At 35.1% G+C, this 13,051-nt stretch overlaps 1 protein-coding gene across 2 annotated transcripts in view; it reads left to right on the plus strand.

The window, feature by feature from the left end:
* Nucleotides 1-1,226: 1,226 nt before the first annotated feature.
* The window catches only part of LOC134529549 (band 4.1-like protein 5), a 111,037-nt gene continuing 99,212 nt past the window's right edge, over nucleotides 1,227-13,051 (plus strand). Inside the window, exons 1-6 of one of the 2 annotated variants that reach the window (XM_063363759.1) lie at nucleotides 1,227-1,471; nucleotides 4,489-4,593; nucleotides 5,679-5,721; nucleotides 8,516-8,692; nucleotides 9,855-9,975; nucleotides 10,663-10,750. In XM_063363759.1, the coding sequence (XP_063219829.1) occupies nucleotides 1,322-1,471; nucleotides 4,489-4,593; nucleotides 5,679-5,721; nucleotides 8,516-8,692; nucleotides 9,855-9,975; nucleotides 10,663-10,750 (684 nt within the window). In that variant the 5' untranslated portion in view covers nucleotides 1,227-1,321. The remainder of the gene's footprint in view (nucleotides 1,472-4,488; nucleotides 4,594-5,678; nucleotides 5,722-8,515; nucleotides 8,693-9,854; nucleotides 9,976-10,662; nucleotides 10,751-13,051) is intronic. The other variant, XM_063363760.1, reaches the window with a different exon arrangement.

The following is a 13,051-nucleotide window of genomic DNA, read 5'->3' on the forward strand; positions in this document are numbered from 1 at the left end:
TACAAGGAGGGAACATGTCATTATGTATTCCAAAGCATATTATTAATGTGATAATGATATGGCTGCCACCGAACATGAGTAACTGGGAGTGATGTGGTGGGGCACCACCTCGGCCACTTGGACCTGTCGTGTCATGCGAGGGTTGGGACACCTAATGATGACTGACCACATGATGAACCACCAATTTTGGCTGCAAAGCGGTGTCATCATGGCGATGTCATACCCAACACCGCCCTGAGTCGGCTTGATGGGTCAAAAACTTCGGGCATTCAGCAGAGCAAGCCTCTTGGTGCTGAAACGACAGTGGCAGCTAGACATACATTAATGATACTTATTATCCTTAGTTACACCAGCTGCGAAAACGGCAGGGTACTGCTGTGCAAGCCACCTGATGCTATGGAAGAGGCTGCTGGCCATTATGTGATGAGATGTGGCACCCCCTCGGCAATTTAGGACTTCTTGATGATGCGAAGGTTGGCTCACCTAAGAATGACTGGCCTTGCTGGCCCTCAATCTTGGCTTCAAAGTGGTGAGCAGCTTCCAAGAGGCCTACATCTGGGGTTAGGTTTGTTTTATTATATGTAATCTAGGCCCTTATCCCTATCTTGCACCTTAGCATGTTTTCGTGTCTGTGTTTAGTTGTTGTTAACTAATGTATTTTATGGCAGTGTTTATGATTGTGATGGGCAGCAGTGAAGTTGAGATTAAGGGCAATTTTTTCCTAATAAATTGTGTGCCTATCTTGTGTGTGAGATATTTTTCTGGGAGTGGCATCGCTCAGGCTCATAGCCGGGGTTTAATCTGTTGCGACAAGTCCTTTCAGCCTCTTAGGTGGTACCTTTTTCGTGCTAAGAAGCCTCCTGATCCACCGATTATGTGCCGGGGGACAGTCATTATTCAATTATGCCAGCTTGTACTCAAAAGCCCTTTTCCCCTCATCAAAACATTTACTCACGGATAGTACACCTCGTAAATAGGATGTAAGTGGCACGAGGATTTGTGTCATTTATTTGTGAACGGAATATTTTCCTACTGTCGCTATTCGGGTCGCATAATTAAACTGTATGTGTCGCTCTTTAGTATGCGTCATTTTTTTTGTACCAGTTCTGAGAAAGTAGAAATATTAATTTACTAATACCTAATATCAAATAAATTTTTGATAGAAATATTCAGTCATAGATACTATACTTGTTTGAAATTCGAACTCCACGCCCAACAGAAATGTTGTTTTGGAACACGTCTAATATGTGTTGTGTGTGTGTTTTGATGACGTAAAGCGGGTTTTGATCCTACATAGGCCTCGGATTAATTTTTGATCAAAATGTTGCGGTTTTTAAGTCGGCGAAGGGGTCGAAATACGTTAAAGTCCTTACAGGTCAAATCAGGAACTGATAGATTTGCCCCAAATAAACATGCTGTACAGTGCAAAGTAATCCTTCTTGACGGAACTGACCTTTCAATAGATCTGTCAGTGAGTATATTTAGGTTTATTTTAAGTCATTTTATTAAAACTAAGTAAGAAATTCTTGCTTTGTATGTTTATGCAAAGAAATAGGTATTTTTGAATGGTGGAGAGGTGGGGGATCACATTAACTATTCTAACCTAAAATAAACAACCTTATAGTTAAAGTTCTTTGAAATTGCGGTTGGGTGTATTTTTCATTGGTAGAGTTTCAACCTTCTAAGCCCATATTAACTGCTTAATTGCTTTTGCTTTACTTAACACCCCAGCTGGTTCTATGCCTGTTCCGATTTAACAAGATTGCTGTTTTGACATGATAGGGATGTGGGCTATCATGCATCAATGCAGCCTTAGGTAAATGATTATTTTTAAGGTTGCATTCAGCCAGAAGCTATCAGTTAAAGGATATTATCTTTTGGCACTAACACAACCTGGTGTATCAATAAATAAATACTTTATTGACCTCTGTTGTGTGCATTTACAAAAGTTTCACACTTTTTCTTCAGAAAATGTTAATTTTTACTTGTTCAAGTATATGGTATTTTTCTAGATTGGGTTCTCTTCCGAAAAACTTAAAATAAAATCTTGGAATTGGTATTTTGAGTTCCTCTCGATATATTTGAAGATTCAGTAAAACTGCATTGCAAAATTTTAAGTAGTTAACCAATATTTTACAGTTTTTAACAGTAAGGTTATGTTAGCTGTATTTTAAATACTGTAAAATCGTTTTAACTGTTTAGGTTAGATCAGCTTCATTTAAAAACTGTTAAATCATGTTAACAGTTGGTTAGGTTAAGTTATCTTCAAAAAAATCTAGGTAAACCCCAGCAAGTTTAGCGTTTTCATTAAAAAAAAAAAAACTAAAAGTTGTGTTTTTGAGCACTACAGATGTTCACTAATTTTACCAGAATTTTTTTTTTCGAAATTCCTATTGGATTATGAAATGTACGATACTGCACACAATTAAGTTCAGCAAAAATGTGCATTAAAAGCTATTAAAAATAAAACTAATATTGATTTTAATAGTAATAAAATAATTTAAATAAATAAATTTCAGCTTATAAATCATTTTTGAACAAATATTTACTCATTTAACTTGCTTAGCTACCTGTTCTGCCAACTTCAATGTTGTTATAGATTCTAGAAAGTTCTACAATCCATTCAAAATATTAAACTCATTATTTGACAAATATTTTACAATCAATTTAAAAGTTTTTTTTAATGTAAGTCACCTAACCTAAACTATCTTTCACTTTGTTTTTATTTTTCAATGAGCGTAAAACAAACGTCAGAAATTAAATGTTTACTGTCAAATTGTATGTGGTTGGTTAGGTTAGGTTAGATACATTACATCTACAATCCACTATTTTTAATGTAGCTAACCTAACCTGGTTGACCAATCTCACAATATCACAATTTTGTGACCTTAAAATGGTAAACTACTAACGTTTTGTAATTGTATTTTTTAATTTTCAGAACTGTGGCTTCCTAAAAAAATGACCAATGTTTTAACTAATCAGCATAAAACTTCTAACCAAATACCTTGTAAATGAAATTTAAAATTCAAATACTCAACGTGTTAATTTTAGGTAAATGAAGATAAAATGTAGGAGAAAAAAAAAACTGAACATGCATAAATGCGGCCTCGGAATCAACAGTTGTGAATATTGTGTTTTCGGCATTGGTTTGTGTGTGTATGTTTTAGAATAGGTGAGTCAATAGAGGTGTTTTATTAATAATGAAAATATTGATGTTATATGCTATTGTATGAAACAAGTTGGTGCTCTGCGCCTCCGTACTGTCAGGGTTTGATGCTCGGGTTTGAATGCAAAGTTGGGACCTATGATTTTAAAAAATTTTATTTACCTTCCACTGCATCACAAAATCCAAATACAAAATGTATACATTCTTATATGAGACATTTCATGTAAAATCACCCAATAAATAATCAATTTTACACCCAACTCCTAAGATTTTCCTTAAAATTTTCACAATTGATTATTTTACTATCCTGATAACACCTGTAAATGTTTTTTGCCCTATTGTGTATAGTTTCTTAATTAATTTTGATTTTTTTTTTTTAACTTGGTGCTATCCAAAGCCTCTTTAATGGCACCTTTAAAGTGCACTCACAACTTTAAAAATATTTTTCTTGAAAACTATTTAATTTATCATCACAAAGTTTTGCAAGTGGTTTGTGTGTTATTCCTGAAAGCAGAAAAAAAATGCTATTATTAACCTATCTCAATCCCCCAAAAAACCTAAAAACATTTAAATATAATTTTTTTAAATCCAAGAAACAGGTGTTTTGTTTTGCAAAAACTATAATATCTCGAGTGTAAAGGCCCCCTGTTCAGTTTTTCCCACCTCCCTGCATGCACAAGATCAAAATTATGAACCTCTGCTGTGCCACAGGCATGACCAACATATCAGATTGCTAGCTGGAGTTAGCCTTCCTTGGCACACCTGCATCTTGAGCTGCGCCTGAAATCTGCATGTTTCGTCATGCGCCCATATCCAAATTTCCGCCTCCTGATCATGCTCTAGGGGCTCTGTTCCCTCCGTTCCTTCCATGGCAGTATCTGGCCCCTTCCCCTAGCCCTCCTATGATTGCGCTGAGTTTCCGAGAGATGAGACCGCGAGCAATGACTGGTCCTGAACCCCATGCCCTGTGGCCTCAGGCCGCACCTGCCCTAAACACCTCGCTACTAACACAAACGCCATCCCCTGGCAAACTCCCTAACAAAAGTCAAAATAGTTCCCAGTTGATGATATTCAGTAGTCCTCGCCATCTTGCATTTTTTTTTAATGCAACCCAACATAGGAAGTAATTCTGCTGAAAAGAATACACATCGCTTGGGGAAAATATTTTACTCAATTAACACTTATTTTTGTAAATAAGGTGATGATGCACATGTGATTGGCTTGGAGGTTGCAGTGATCCAGGACTAGGTCAGTTTAATTAAATTAATATTTATTGGAGGGTGTTATATTTCAAAGCTAATCAAATGTAACATTTGTTTCAGAAAAAGGCCATTGGGAATGATCTGTATGAGCAGGTTTTTTACTCCTTGGACTTGATAGAAAAAGACTATTTTGGCCTGCAGTATACGGATGCCAACAATGTTCAGGTTGGTGTACTGTATTGGTTATTATACAATTAAAAATAGTTGTTTTTGCTTGGGAGTGAGGTGGTACGGTGTTGAGACACTGGAGGAATCCTGGTCTGGCAATCCTTATTTTGTTTTTCCATGGTGTCTCTAAATCACTCTATGTAAACACTGGGATGGTTCTGCAATACATGCCATTGCATTATTATTTATTCTGTTTAGCCTTTGACTATGGTTGGCACCATAAGGCTCTGGAACAAGTTATTTGTACAGAAATCATTGTAATGTATACTACAGTTATATACAGTTTACATGTCCGAAAGCATACTAAAATCAAAGTGAGACATTAAGAAACTGAAATATAGATTTGCAACGAAATAACATGTACATACTTTTAAAAGATAAACAGTTTCAGAATTTTTTACATTTAGTTTGTACAGATTTTAAAAGAATACACTCATCTCTTATAAATTTATGCTTGTTTAAGATGAACAGTATGTATACAGTATGGACTAAAAAAAAGTGTGATATAATAGTATGTACTTATAAAGAATATCCTGTAACTCAACGTCAAGCCGAACAGTTGATAGGCCAGTAATTATGGTTCTGAATCAAAAAACCAAAATTCAAAAAATGTCTTTAGTTTTCGAGAGACCACTATTAAATTCTTCTATGACCATATGAACATAGTTTAACAGAAAAATGGAAAAGTAACTGTCTCATTGTTTTAGCACTAAAAATCATAATTATAAAACCTTACAAACCTTATATAATTATGTAGTGAAATGGAAAACAGATATTTATACAGTTAACTATTACATAAATTTTGTTACCTTAGTAAATATGCAGTAATTTTCAGAGTTTTAGATAAGCTTGTACCATATTAACATAGCACCATGGTTTGTTTTTATGAAAGAACTCTTATGTTATGACTGTCCAATATTTACTGTTGCATCCTTTTTTGTGGCAAAATTTAAACACATTTTTTGCTACTTCAAAAATGTTAAACATTTCAATAATCATATATACATTGTTCACTATGTGTATTATTACTATAACATGTGTTTGAACTGCAATTATTTAATATCAACATATTTTATTCGCAGCATTGGTTGGATCCCACAAAGGCTGTGAAGAAACAAGTGAAAAGTAAGTCTTTGTATACAGTAGTAAATAATGAGAATGAATGTATGTAAAAATATTCCTAGTTTTAAAGTGTCAGTGCTTAAAGTTTTTAGTATCAGTACTGTTTGAATCATATCTTGGTTCAATACACCACATAGTCATACTAGTTGTAACAGTGCTGAACCCCGCATTTCCAAATTTTTATACCTACTTTGTCATATTTTGAGAGTACTATATTTTTTTGGTAACTACAGTAAAAGAGCTCATTATAAAGGTTCAAGTTGTGCCTTAATTTTTTATATATAAACATTTACACGCACACACACGCACACACACGTGCACACACACACACACACACACACACACAGAGAGAGAGAGAGAGAGATATTGATGCCGTCCCCGCTGCCTGATTTGAATTTACGTGAATTAGAAATGTTTTGATTAATTTTGATCTCAAGGGCGGGGTTCCTGGCCTCGTGGCTGCAGGCAGGGACGCGTCGGCAAAGGGCTCCCCGGGCTGTTATGGCCTCCCAGGACGCCGTATTAGTAAAAATACACACGTACTTTTAACTGGTTTATTCCGTCGCACACGTTACACTTGACACTCTCACGCGACTGGCCGCTTCATCGTCGACCTATGCTCAACCTACACCACCCTCTCTTGGCGGTACTCGTTACGGTCGCTCAGTAGCCCGGCGGCTAGTACATTAAGAGGGGTAGTTACCCGGCGAGAGGCGAGATGAATGCTCAGGTGAGCGGCAAGCCTGGTTCTGCGCCCGAGAGAGTCTGGGCGGGGCGTGATATGAAGTACGCTTACGGCGGGTTACACAAAGTTACTAACACAGAAACAATACACTAAAGTCACTAGGGCTAGTCCCGGGTTCGGACCAGGTCCGGGTGTCCCACTCAGGTGGTCACACAATGGCGGCTACTCCGCGTGGTGGCGAGGGCCACGTTATGCTGGGTACGGGCACGGCGGAATCCGGCGGGATATCACGTCCGTGACCGTCGCACGTCCCAGTTGATGAATCGTCCGTGAACTTATTCTCGCGTTTGGCGCAGTGCCGCCCCACGTGGGCGATGAACTAATTCCCCGTGGGGGTTTTGATAGCGTGAGGCGCAGGCGCCACGGCGGGTCGCCTATTTAACTTACGTATCACAAGAAAGGCTCGGTGGCGAGCCACACAATATTTAAAGACCGTACGAAATCTCATACGGCCGGTTAGGGCCGACCGGGAAGCTGTTGAAACGGTTTGACTATAATTACCTATTGTAGTTAATGATGAATTGGCGCGAAAGGTGAGTGCTTCCCGTGCGCGGGGCTGCCGGCCCTGACGAGTCACCGATGACGACTGACTAACCTCCCTGGCCACCGGGGCCAGGGAGGGGAGAAAATTCCGCGGGAAACTGCGGAGCGCGGGAAGATGATTTCGGCCAGTTTTGTGAATGATACTAGTTTACAAAATGATTATTGAATTAACATTAATTATTAGTTATTTTACAAGTATTAGTTTTTGTTTGTTTTATCGAATGCATGAACAAATTATTTAGTTGCGCAGTGCCACACCCGGCCGGGCAATTTGCACACGTAGGGGGCCGTGACTGACGTCACGCCATTCGGGGCACTGCACTACGTTGCACGCACGGTCGCGTTCGAGGCACGACACTGATCAGGTGTTGAGGACACATAACGGCCTGTGCTCTCAGAGGCAGCACTGACGGCGGCGTCAATATATATGTATGTATGTATATATATATATATATATATATATATATATATATATATATATATATATATATATATATATATATATATATATATATATATATATATATATATATATATATATATATATATATATATATATATATATATATATATATATATATATATATATATATATATATATATATATATATATATATATATATATATATATATATATATATATATATATATATATATATATATATATATATATATATATATATATATATATATATATATATGTCATTTGTAAATGTTTTATATTATTTTCTTATATATTTTAGTACCTATTTTATTTCTATTAAGCCTTTTAAGTTATTTTTTACATGGATTTTAATTTATTTATTTTTATATATTGTGGATTTTAAGTGCCAGCCAACAAACTGGGTAATACATAAAGCTAAATACCCATTGATTCAGTCATGGATTATATATAATGGTTCATAATTGATCAAAGTTAATATTGATATGTTTCACGTTGTGAGGCCCAAAGCTGCTTTGTTACTGGCAAAGTCATATGCTGCTGCGTATATTGTTCAGTCTTCTGTTTACAAGGATGTTGCAGGTGTGATCTCTAACACAGTGGTACCCATTGCTTGAACTAACAAGAACAGTGTTCCTTCACCAACAAAACTGATGGAAAATTGTTCAATATCAAGAGTATTCAAGAGAAATCTTAAAATATAAAACACTTTCATTAATTTTTTATCATTCAATCATTGGCCTAGATTGAAATCACGCAAATGACAGGAAAGGGAAGATATCAGCATGGAAAATCTTCTCTGTGTATAGCTAAAAGAAACTTCAAAGTGTGACATGTTTTTTTCTGTCTAGTCAATGTGTAAAGAAGGGAATTTATTGCTAAAGTAGCAGGAAATTTGATCTTTGTCACAAACGTGGACAGTTTAATCCTCTATCTTACACTTTAACTTTGAGTTAGCATGCTACTTACTTCTTTGAAGTTTTTTTCTTCTTGTCATTTGGAAAGTTGATATAATGAGGAGATAATATTTATAATATTAATGAATGATTTTTTTTTTTTTTTTTTAGTTGGTCCACCATATACATTGAGACTAAAAGTGAAATTTTACTCATCTGAACCAAATAGTTTGCGGGAAGAATTGACACGCTACCAGTTTTTTTTGCAACTGAAGCTGGACATCTTGGAAGGACGTCTTGAATGTCCGTTTCAGACGGCTGTGGAGCTATCTGCACTGGCTTTGCAGTGTAAGTTATGTTTTTTTTAAGATGATAATAGAATATGAGCTTACGCTTACTAATCTTAAACACCCCCATGTCTGAAGTGGTATTTGAACCCATGACTGTAAAGCTGGAACTCAGTATTCTGACTACTTCATCACTTAAGACCACCTACAAGTACAGTTGATTTGGTTTTTATTTTTAAGATTTTTACTTTACATTCCTTCACAAAAAAAACCACATAGGATTATATCTTGTTCGTATGCTTTCGTGGCCAGTTTAAACTACTTCCTGGCTTTATTATTATTATCATTATTTTGCTAAGGCTACGTCCATGAAATAGTCTCCATTAATTTCAAATACATTCTTTGTTTGTAAATGGTCAGCAGAAAAATTTTGCAGTTTCTGATACTATTATTTACAAATGTGACTTATGCAAAATGTAAGTTTTGACGTGACGTCTAATAAATCGATGAACGCCGGCTGCACGCACAAAAAAGTGTCATGTTACGCACATTGTCCTGTTACGCTCATTTTATATTGCTCTTTGCTAACCTGAACCTCCTAGCATTGCGACGGAGTCCATGGCGTAATTCTGTTTTCATGCATTTCAATGTAACATTTTCATTGCTCTTTGCTAACCCGTTCCTCCTAGCATTGCTGCAGAGTCCGTGGCGCAAATATATTATTTTTGACTGCATTTTGGTTTTGGGTAAGCCATTTTCCTTCACATCATCCTTGAAACACTCCCATTCGTTTCCTACTTTTCCTATCATCGTCCTATCCTTAACAGAATAACACAGATTGGAAGAAGTTAAACAGCAAACATGTATAAAAGTTATAGTTAAAATAATCTCTTCGTTAAAGTAATAAACATATTTGAATTAATGAGTGCAAATAAAAGTAAATTTATCAATTAAAATGTAGATTTCATTTCACTCCTTCTTTGTATCCATACAAAATAGTGTTAGTTCAATAAAAATGATTCAATTTTATTCATAAAAGTATATAATCATTTCATCAATGTTTTGTGACGTTGTCACGTTAAACTATCGTCCGTAAACCGACTTTACAGACAACCAATTTTTTGTAACTGACTTTAAAATGTATCCCTTACTTTGAGTGAATGTGTTATTGCAGTAGAAAATGTGTCTCGCAGAAATAGTGTTATTTTTAATTTTTTTTTTAGCGGAACTAGGAGATTATGAAGAAGTCTATCATACTCCTGCTGTGGTCTCAGAGTTTAGATTTGTTCCAAATCAAACAGAGGAAATGGAAATTTCTATTCTGGAAGAATACAAAAAATGCAGGTAAGTTTAAATTCAAATTTAATGGTAACCTAGCTGTAAAAATATTCTAACTCTTCAGTAGAATTGTGTTAGAATAATTATTTTGTTAAAAATTAAATTACATTTGTGAATTCAAGGTTTTTAGAAGAATCACTCTTCTTGTTGTAATCTATGATAATGCTTTGCAATGTTAAACTCTGCTTTCTATAGAATTGTTTGGCCCAGTTCTAATACATTTTCACATAAATGTTTTTCTTCTTCGAGGTGTGAAACCATATCACTATTAAAGACATTCTTGGAATATCTTTTAGGCTTACCTAGTGGCTTCATATTCTTTTTTTCCTAATGCATGTCTTACCACACATTAGTTTGGTGAAATGATACCATGTGAAAGTTGTAAATATGACACTACATTTTTTAGTATTGAAAAATTGAAAATAGTTATTAGAAATAGGATTTTTTTTATTGTCTCTCATTTGCAATACTGTAGCTACCTACTGTGTATCTAGAGTACAAGTTACCTTTAGGTGAGCTATCACAAAAATTTCCAATTGAATTTACTTTGTTCTTATTAAAAAAAATTGAAACATAAATTTACATTTTTTTTTGTAAAAAAAATTACATTTTATAAGAGTGTGGTGTGAAGTTATAGCAAAACCTACTGTTGAAATATTTAAAAAGTTGAAGTTTTGCTGATTTTTTTTTTAGGGGACTCACACCAGCTATGGCAGAGACCAATTATTTGAACAAAGTAAAATGGCTGGATATGTATGGAGTTGACAATCACATAGTTTTGGTAAGTTTCCTCCTTTAGTCTCTAAATATTGAAAATTAGTGTATTTTTATATGGTTATGTTCATGACTTAAGGCACTCAATGTTGTGCAATAATACTGCACGGTATGGAGTTAAAGATTAAAAGGAATTTATTACACTAAAGTCATTCACATCTCTTGTAGCCACTATGTGATAGAAGCAGGAGGATGATCAACACTGTGGAATTAAAGTGTAGCAGTTTGTTTATTAGCAAACTCTGACAACTGTGCCTGCCTTACTTAGTACAGCCATTCATGCCTGCACGAAATCACAGACTGATAGCTTTGATGGGGTGGCTATTGCAGGCTGTAGACATGTAGGCTACCTTATACACACAGTAAGAAATATACTGCATTTTCAATAATAATAATAATAATAATAATAATAATAATAATAATAATAATAATAATAATAATAATAAATTTAGCAATTTTGAAGAGCTTAAAGCTGAGGTTGGTCTTACGTAATAGGTTGTCTTTGTCACTGATGCGTGAAGTCTACACACCCATTGGTATGTATGCTGCTGTTGCACGAAGAATGATGGGAATAAGCTATTTTTAGAGTGATATGACAAGCTTGAGCCGGTTTTTTACCCTTGTATCCACAATTGCAATCTCCATATGTACTTGTTTTCTGTATGTGTTAGTATGGCACAGGGTGGCTAGCATCAGAAGAAAAAAAAAAGGGAAAACCTGGAAAAGTAAAGGGATTTTCAGCAACAGGGAAAAGTCAAGGAATTTTTAGATAGTCAGGGAATTTTTTCATTGATGAGGTTACTGGAAAATGAAAACTATAGCCGAGATATTTTGATATGTACTGGTTCCACATGCACATCCTTTCTTCATCATTTACAACCCATATCTAGTGTTACAAAAAGTTTTTCTCCCATTCTTTTTTGCTTTGTAAGTATATCAATACTTTGACCACACACATTGACTTTAGTGTTATCGACCACACACATTGACTTCAGTGTTATCGACCACACACATTGACTTCAGTGTTATCGACAGTAATGCGTTAAAGTAATTGATGGTGCCTGTGGCAATAGTAAAGTGTTGTATCACCACAAGTTGCAATTTTGAATTTGAAATATTGATAGTCATTTACAACTAACTAATAACATTGATCAGGGAAAACTTTTTTTTTAGCCTGTAAATGTCAAGGAATTTTTTATCACAGGTTTGCTAGCCACCCTGTTGCAGAATTTGAAAGTATTGAAGTTAAAGCTTATATCTCGTTGTTTGTTTATAAAACAGCTGATCAACAAGGTCCCTCACACCTCTACCAGGACAAGGTGGGCAAAACAATTATCCATCATGGCCATCCAGTCCTAAATTCTTATCCCAGAGTGAGCAAAGCCTATGCAGTCTTATTTTATAGCTTGTCTACACCCATGTATAATGTCCTCATAAAGTGCCACCCAAAATGTTTTATATTGCATTTGGATAAGAGAGCCCAAATTGCCTCAAGTGTTAATATGAAGGTGCAAATTTATTTTCCAATTTTCATTACTCATCTCGTAGTATTGTCTCATATGCTACTAACTGTTGGTGAGCAGCGAGTAGCTTTTTCTTAAATAATGAATGGGGCACATTTTTATTCAGCTTGTTGATGAGTAGCAGAAAGATCAGCTCAGAAAAACTGGCAGAGCTGTATGGGTACGTGTTTCCACATAACTGTTTTGTAGGGAAAACATTTGTTTGTTTGAGCAAAGAATCTAAAGAAGTACCCATGCATGGCCTTAAACATTGTGTTAACATCGAAGTTGTATTATTTCGAGAAGGTACTGGCCATAGGTTACTTAATGTGAAATTACTTTTAAGGGGGTAATTTATAATTTAATTTTGTTTCTATGATTTTGTGTTTTTCTTTTAATTCAAATTCAATTCATAATATAATATGCCTTATTGTTTGTACATTGTTTTTTCGATTCCATAAATTTTTATGTCATGATAGCGTGCTCTAATTTCATGTTAGGGTCAATCCAAATGAAGTGGTACAAAAAACAATTATTGGTAGCTTCATCAATTTAAAAAACAAATATTTCATTTCTTGTTAACATTATCTATTGACAGTTTAAAACTGGTACAATTAAATTTTTATTCTCACTGGTTGGATTATGGCAGCCATTTTGTTGCCATGGTGCGCGACAATTTTTACATTTACAAGGGTTTACCTACATTGCCATATCTTAGCTTTGGTAGGTCATAGCATGATGAAACAAAATCTGAGGTTTTAAACACATTATATACTACAATTCTGATCATAAACCATCTTTCTAAA

This window comes from Bacillus rossius, chromosome 2 (genome assembly GCF_032445375.1).
Source record: "Bacillus rossius redtenbacheri isolate Brsri chromosome 2, Brsri_v3, whole genome shotgun sequence".
Lineage (NCBI taxonomy): Eukaryota > Metazoa > Arthropoda > Insecta > Phasmatodea > Bacillidae > Bacillus > Bacillus rossius.